General features: G+C 30.9%; 2 protein-coding genes and 1 pseudogene across 4 annotated transcripts in view; 2 read left to right on the forward strand and 1 right to left on the reverse strand.

Moving 5' to 3' along the window:
• Positions 1–837, forward strand: part of LOC107644797 (deacetoxyvindoline 4-hydroxylase-like) — a 3,192-nt gene extending 2,355 nt beyond the window's left edge. For both annotated transcript variants that reach the window (XM_016348721.2, XM_021103210.1), the window contains one exon: positions 494–837. In XM_016348721.2, coding sequence (XP_016204207.1) covers positions 494–748 — 255 coding nt within the window. In that variant the 3' untranslated portion in view covers positions 749–837. The remainder of the gene's footprint in view (positions 1–493) is intronic.
• LOC107641512 lies at positions 1,831–3,784 on the reverse strand (annotated as a pseudogene).
• Positions 5,432–7,918, forward strand: part of LOC107644792 (deacetoxyvindoline 4-hydroxylase) — a 4,829-nt gene continuing 2,342 nt past the window's right edge. Inside the window, exons 1-3 of one of the 2 annotated variants that reach the window (XM_021103208.1) lie at positions 5,435–5,898; positions 6,333–6,520; positions 6,885–7,206. In XM_021103208.1, coding sequence (XP_020958867.1) covers positions 5,554–5,898; positions 6,333–6,520; positions 6,885–7,206 — 855 coding nt within the window. In that variant the 5' untranslated portion in view covers positions 5,435–5,553. Of the gene's footprint in view, positions 6,087–6,332; positions 6,521–6,884; positions 7,207–7,918 lie in introns of both variants that reach the window. The other variant, XM_016348716.2, reaches the window with a different exon arrangement.

Here is a 7,918-nt window from a genome sequence, read left to right on the forward strand (position 1 = left end):
GAAGTTTTATGTAAATATAATAATTAAAATTTAATTTAAATAAATATTATATTAAATAATTTAATTAAATATATCAAATCATACTATTATTTTTATACGAAAATATCTTTTTTGAATAGTTATTTAAAAATAATTTATATTGATAAAGAAAAACAAATTGTTTCATAAATATTTACAAATGATGGTAATTTTTTTAGTTGACTAAAATGAACAGTAAATAAAAAAATTGGTGTAATTTTTATGTTCATAAATCATAATATATTAATAAATGAATTTGCTTTTAGAGGATTCAAATCCTATAACTAATGCTTCATATATATTGGAAGAAAAATAATTATGAAAGATAATTAGAATAGATAGCAAAACTCTATCTTTGCATATTAAGTCATGTGTGGAATTTTATTGCATTACTTCAAAACTAATGTACCTATTAAAAAAGAGGGCTAAATGATATTATCTAACGTCAAATTTTATATCTTGTTATTTTTTGCAGCTGATCACAAATAATAAATTTGTGAGCTCTAAACATAGAGTTTTGGCTCCTAAAATAGGTCCACGAGTTTCAGTAGCATGTTTCTTCAGACAAGATCATCCACCCGAGACTTTTAAGGTGTATGGACCAATAAAAGAGTTGTTGACCGAAGAAAATCCTCCAATCTACAAAAATATCACAGTAAATGACTTGATTACATACCAAGATTCCATAGGGCTAAACGGTGTTTCAGCACTAGAACATTTCAAGTTGTAAACTATTAAGAATTTGAGTAGAAAATACAATAGGCTGATGCAAGTTATGCAAATCTGGTTTGGAGTGTGTTAAAGTGATGAGAGATTCTAAATTACTGTATTTGAGTTTGAATTTGTTTTTTTTTTTCTCTAATAAATTCATGTTGAAATGCTTTTGATGTAATACATATCTAGTATGAAATAAAAGCTAAGTTGAGTGTTGGTTAAATAATTCAGGTATTTGTGACAAAAATTGTTCATATAAAGAAATTTATCTTAAATAAAGAAAGTGGTCCATCATTTGTACCATACGTAGCATCATTGTCGACTTGTCGTATATATGGCACGTTAATAACCACATGACAAGCCAAGTTATCGATAAGATTTCATAGCATGCTAAAATATTATTTTGCGTAACAAGAGCAAGTGAAGACGAATATAACAGTTATAGTGGAAATTGATTCTTTTGAGATTTGCCACAATATAATGCCTAACTAAAAAGCAGAAAGTTCAATCTTATACTACTTGTTTAGGTGTTAAAAATTGTCTAAGACACACATACATTGGTAGATCTTACATTAACCGTTTTTTTTCAAAATTATATATCAAAGACAATTTCAATATGATTTCAATCCTCTGTATCTCCACTTTCTAGAGATATTAAAGGGACTAAAACTTTGTGTTTTATAACTAAAATTTTAGTTTCCGTCTCTAATTATTAAACATAATACTAAGTATTAATCTTCCCATCTCAGTCCCAAAAAATAAATGCAGCCTAATAATTAACACGATTGTCATTCAACAGAAACTAAACTTTGTGACTTTTAATTGATACATACAAATTACTTAACCAACACGAGGCTTAGGGTTTTTATTTCATATACTACATAAATACCCAAGCTATGGCATTTGGACATACATGAACTTATTATTATTAGATAGAAAACCAATTATTTGACATTCATTCATATAAGACACATGCTAATTCAGAATCTCTTATCACTTCTTTAAGGGAGTGGATCCTCTCCAGTGAAGAAAAAATTGGATGATGTCAACTCTGATCTCTCATCTTTCATTACTTTCTCTCTCATATTTAATTTTGGCCTCACTTATAAAGTTAATGGTAAGAAATCACACTGCATTTCCTCAAGTGTTAAAAAAACTGGAGAGGATCCATTTCCCTTCTTCAACACATACACTCCAAATAAAACAAACTTGCATGACTTTCAGCCAGTTTCTCTTCAAATTCTTCATGCATGCTTTACAATGCAACTTGAAGTGTTCTAGTGCCTTGACACCATTTAGCCCTATGGAGCCTTGGTATGTAATCAAGTCATTTACGGTTATATCCTTATAGATTGGAGAGTTTTCTTCTCTCAACAACTCCTTTATTGGTCCATAAACCTTGAAAGTCCCAGGAGGATGATCTTGCCTGAAAAAGCATGCTACCGAAACTCGCGGACCTACTTTTGGAGCCAGAACTCTGTCTAGAGCTCACAAACTTATCATTTCTGATTAGCTGTTAAGAATGATGACCAAACATACATAAAGTTGTTACTTACGTAATTAATGTCATTAATATTAATTAAGTATACATCTCCTTTAATTTAGATAATTGATGAATTGAACTTACTTGCATCATATCACCCACATTGATGATCAAAGCACCAGGGACAGGTGTGATATCAAGCCATTGGTTTTCATGGAAGACTCGGAGGCCACCAACTTGGTCTTGAAGAAGAACTGTGAGGAAGCTAGTATCCCAATGGCCACTTGCCCCTAAAGTCAGTTCTGGCTGAGGGCAACTGGGTTTGAGTCCTAATGCTTCAGAAAGCAATTCAAATAGAGTTAGGCCTAGTTTCTTGACTCTGTTTGAGTATTCCATCATTATATCTCTGCAAGTAATAAATTGATTTCACATTAGTAAGAGAGAAAGTTAGTAACCCTTGATCAATATTTGAAAAGTTACTAATACTAGAAATCATATAAAGGGAAGAGGATAAGCGAGAGAAAACTAAAGAAAGTTAGAAGTGAAAGTTTATTAAAATAAGAAAAGTAATACAAGTGAAGTTTACCTATCAAATTCGTACGTTTAGACCATTTTTTTAAGTATTGAATTTAAAATTATTTTTACTGATGCAATAATATATAATTAGATAAGGAAAAGTCTAGGGGCCAGCAACTTTGTTAAATTCTGGTCAGCATGTAACTAGAAAAAAAAAGTGAACCATTGGATTAAATCTCACACCATTAAAACCATTATTGATGGCTATTTGATGGCTACAAATCACAAAAGTTGCTGCCCCCTAGCATTCCTCGTTAGATAATTATATAAAACTCTTTTACACTGCATGAAACTGAAATTCTGCACAATGTTATCAAATTCGTAAAATCTAGCTAAATTTAAACCATAAAATTTTATTGTTACTCACTAGAAAGTAGTACAAAAGTACCTGCAAACAGAGGGAAGTTGGTGAGGATCAAAAGGGGCAGGGGACAATGCACAATGAAGGGTAACCCTTCAATTAGTTGATGGAGCTGTATACAAATCAAAGTTGGTCAGAAATACACTCTTTTTGATATATCACGTGAATAGAATTCTTTCTTTGCTTCAGAATCCTGCTCAAGCATTTCATCCAACACCCTCTTTGGAATGTCATGGTTGACCACCTGAAAGCACCCCCATTTCTCACACGCATCTTTCACTTTCTCAACGATCTCATGCCTTGATGATGAGTTACCTTGTTCATGCAGTGATCCCAAGTCAATGACTGGAATATTAGCACTGACATAATGAGAGGAACAAGTGTTAAGGTTGTCGTGAATGAAGATCCTTGGAAGCTTAGTCAAACCAGCATCAGCAAGACCCTTCACACCACCTTTGGTCTCATCAAGAAGCCTTAACTCCTTCTACCTATCATAACCAGATTCATCAGTGCCAGCCATGTTCCACTCCATAAAAAAAAGGCTGCTATTTCAAGACTTCAGTGTTTAGTAGGAATCGCATGTAATGTTATTTTGCCTTGATTGCCTAGCGGAGTTCTTAATTATAATATCTGATATCAATTCTTGGACAAGGTATGAGTGCAATCAGTTATAGGTACATGAAAGTCAACTTTATTTGATTATTAAAACATACATAATCCAATATTAGAAAGTGGTTAAGATTTGATGGCAACCCTAAAAACAGTTTAAGGTGTGATAAATATTTTTTTATGGCTGACAGTTTATCACACGAGATATTTTCATCTTAAACTTCCAAATTTTTAATTAAAAAATTAACGGCTCCGCTACGTTACCAACAGCATATCTGCCAACTTCTGCCAACTCTTATTTATAATTGTTTTTTATGGAAATGTGTTCGTAGATGTGTCTAATAAAAATGTCTTTTTTATAGCTGTGTTTAATAGAAGTGTCTTTATAGATATATTTTCTGGATGTGTCTCTTTATATATGTATATGCTTATTTATTGATTTTAATATGACGAGTTAATAATTATTTTTAAAAATTTATTTTTAAATTTTTGTTTATATTTTATTTTTTATTTTTTAATAGTCTATATGTAAAATATAAATTATATATTAGAAGTTGTTAAAAATTTTTAATTTAACTTCCATAATTTTTGCAGAAAATTATTGCACTTTAATGGATAATAATGTGATTGAGAGATATTAGGGATTTAATTTGGAAGAAACTGAAATTGATTTTGGAAAGAACATTAATAATTCCAAATATGCAGCAAAATATAGGTGATAAGGAGAATAAGTGATCTCATTCTCTTGATAAGGACTAGTTTGACTAATTTTTAAAATTTGAGGGATGAAAATGACTTACGTTTGGACTTTCAAGTACTATTTTGACTAATAGAAAAAAATTTTATATGTCAAGTGACACGTAGCATGCCACGTGTCACTGACCTGTCACGTGGCGTGCCACGTGTTACTGACCTGCCACGTGGCACTTAACGTGACACGTCATCATCCAATTGACGGAATGACTAATTTGACTAACAGTTTATCTTTCAGGGACTAATTTGATTAAAAAAATCATTTGGGAACGAAAATAAAGATCGCGTGATCTTTCAGGGACGAATTTGAACATTAACCCAAACTCTACGTGTATATTAAAATCAGCTATCAGTATAAAATATATGTTAAAATATAAATATATATTAAAAATAAATTAAATTACATATGTATTTATATATAAATACATTAGTGATTAATTTTAATAGTTAATTTTAATATACAAATAATATTTTTGTTACAAATTAGTGTGTTACGTTTGTCACTTCTTAAAAAATGCATAGCAATCAAGAAGCTCTTCTTCCATTCAATTAGATGATGCATGCTTCATACAAATTGATTTCACGCATAAACCATTATATATATTATTTCAAATTGGTTGGCTCAACTTTAGCATTTTTATGCCAATGAGTAATAGCTTAAATGACATAATCTTCCCATACTCATCTAAGAGATTGCGTGTTTCAGTCTTCATATCTTTGGTAAATAAAAAAAAAAAAAAACTTGTGCATTTTTATATTGATTGTGCATCTAATCATGTAGCCACCCGCCCCAACCCGGATTCATAAACTATAAACGAAAACTATTTTTGGTTGCAATAAAATATTCAATTTTTTACGAACTTTACTTCCCTTTGATAATATGTCTTAATTATCCAAGTTGACTTCTGACTTAGCTCTGATAATAATTACCATTAAAGCAAGCAAGGCAGAAAAAATAACATTACGCGCGAGGTTTCTAGATACCATGAATTAAGTTCTTAACTGAATAGATAATTTTTATTGAAAACTTGAGTGAAACATGATGGAAGCAGATCATGAAGATGGAAGTTATGATAGGAACAAGGAATTAAAGCTTTTTGATGAAACAAAAGCAGGTGTGAAGGGTCTTGTTGATGCTGGTTTGACTAAGTTACCAAAGATATTTGTTCATGATAACCATAAAGTCAACGATTCTTCTTCTTCCTCTTCTTCCTCTGCTACCAATGTTAGTATTCCAGTTATTGATTTGGGATCACTACACGAAGAAGGTAATTCACGCCATGAGATAGTTCAGAAAGTCAAAGATGCAGGTGAGAAATGGGGGTTCTTTCAAGTGGTCAACCATAAAATTCCACAGAGTATTTTGGATGAAATGCTTGATGGGGTGCGTAAATTTCATGAGCAAGATGCTGAGGTGAAGAAAGAATTCTATTCACGTGATATTACAAAGAGAGTGTTCTACAACACCAACTTCAATTTTTATACAACTTCAGAGGTTAATTGGAGGGACACCCTCTATTGTTTATTGGCACCAGGGCCCCTTGACCCTCACCAACTCCCTTCAATTTGCAGGTATATAACTCTAGCTTGGTTTAGTTTGGTAAAGACTCACATATCGTCGATAACTAATTCGAATTAGTTAAATAATTAATTTACTCGTTTAAGTAAAGAGGTTTGAATATACAGTAACTATTGATTGGTCGCAAATCTTTAAATGAAACTCCAATTTGAAATAGACCAATCCTTAACTTATCGTGTTAGGAAGATATTGTGAAAATTTTCAAAAAATAGTTAATAATAAAAAAAATGCTTGATGGGGTGCGTAAATTTCATGAGCAAGATGCTGAGGTGAAGAAAGAATTCTATTCACGTGATATTACAAAGAGAGTGTTCTACAACACCAACTTCAATTTTTATACAACTTCAGAGGTTAATTGGAGGGACACCCTCTATTGTTTATTGGCACCAGGGCCCCTTGACCCTCACCAACTCCCTTCAATTTGCAGGTATATAACTCTAGCTTGGTTTAGTTTGGTAAAGACTCACATATCGTCGATAACTAATTCGAATTAGTTAAATAATTAATTTACTCGTTTAAGTAAAGAGGTTTGAATATACAGTAACTATTGATTGGTCGCAAATCTTTAAATGAAACTCCAATTTGAAATAGACCAATCCTTAACTTATCGTGTTAGGAAGATATTGTGAAAATTTTCAAAAAATAGTTAATAATANCATTTTTTATTTATTTAAAATTTTTGTATAAGAAAAAAAAATAAGAAGAGAAAATAAATTTTGAAAAATAAAAACACAAACAAAAAATGTAAAATGTTATTGTTTTCATGACATGCGAGATTAATTTGTTTGCAGAGATGTAATAATTGAATACTTAGATCATATCAAGAAACTGGCACTGACGCTGTTGGAATTGCTTTCGGAGGCATTAGGCCTAGAAGGCAATTACCTCAAGGACATAGATTGTGGTGAAGGGATTTTCATGGTTGGAAATTATTACCCTCCTTGCCCTCAGCCTGAACTCACTTGGGGGTTAAGTTCTCATACGGATTTGGGGTTTGTAACTATTCTTCTACAAGACCAAGTTGGTGGACTTCAAGTCTTTCATGAAAACCAATGGTTTGATATCACTCCGTTTCCTGGTGCTTTTATCGTTAACCTTGGTGACATGATGCAGGTGATCATAATTTTATCATTGATTGTGTCAGGATTTATATTAAAAATAAAGTATATTTTTTATCTTTAACCATTTATAAATTTTAAATTTTTTTAAGGGTAAAATATTAAATTAGTTCTTTATGTTTGGGTGTAAAGTGTCCTATTTGAATAAAAAAAAGTTTTATTTAGCATCAATTTAGTCTCACAGTGAGGTCAAATTTAAATAATTAATGTAATGTCCTACATAACAACAGTACAAGAACAAAATCGATAATTTGGAGAATAAGTACAAGCTCCAGAGACACAAAATCAACCGTTGATGCATCAATACATTTATTTATTATTTTTCTTATAATATCAACAAAATATTTTATATAGAACTAAAGAGAATGATAAATAAATGTATTGATGCATCAACGGTTGATTTTGTGCCTCTGAAGCTTGTACTTATTCTCCAGATTATCGATTTTGTTCTTGTACTGTTGTTATGTAGGACATTCCATTAATTATTTAACTTTGACCTCATTGTGAGACTAAATTGATACTAAATGAAACTTTTTTGGATTCAAATAGGATATTTTAAACCTTAAGGATCAAAATAGAATTATGCCCAAACATAAGGGACCAATTTAATACTTTACCTTTTTTTTTTAAATTTGTTTTATTTAATTTTATTTTTAATATTTTTATTTATGTCAAAATTATTCTGAACGTTAATTCTGTTTAAAATG

The sequence above is a fragment of the Arachis ipaensis genome, chromosome B05 (genome assembly GCF_000816755.2).
Source record: "Arachis ipaensis cultivar K30076 chromosome B05, Araip1.1, whole genome shotgun sequence".
Taxonomy (NCBI): Eukaryota; Viridiplantae; Streptophyta; class Magnoliopsida; order Fabales; family Fabaceae; genus Arachis; species Arachis ipaensis.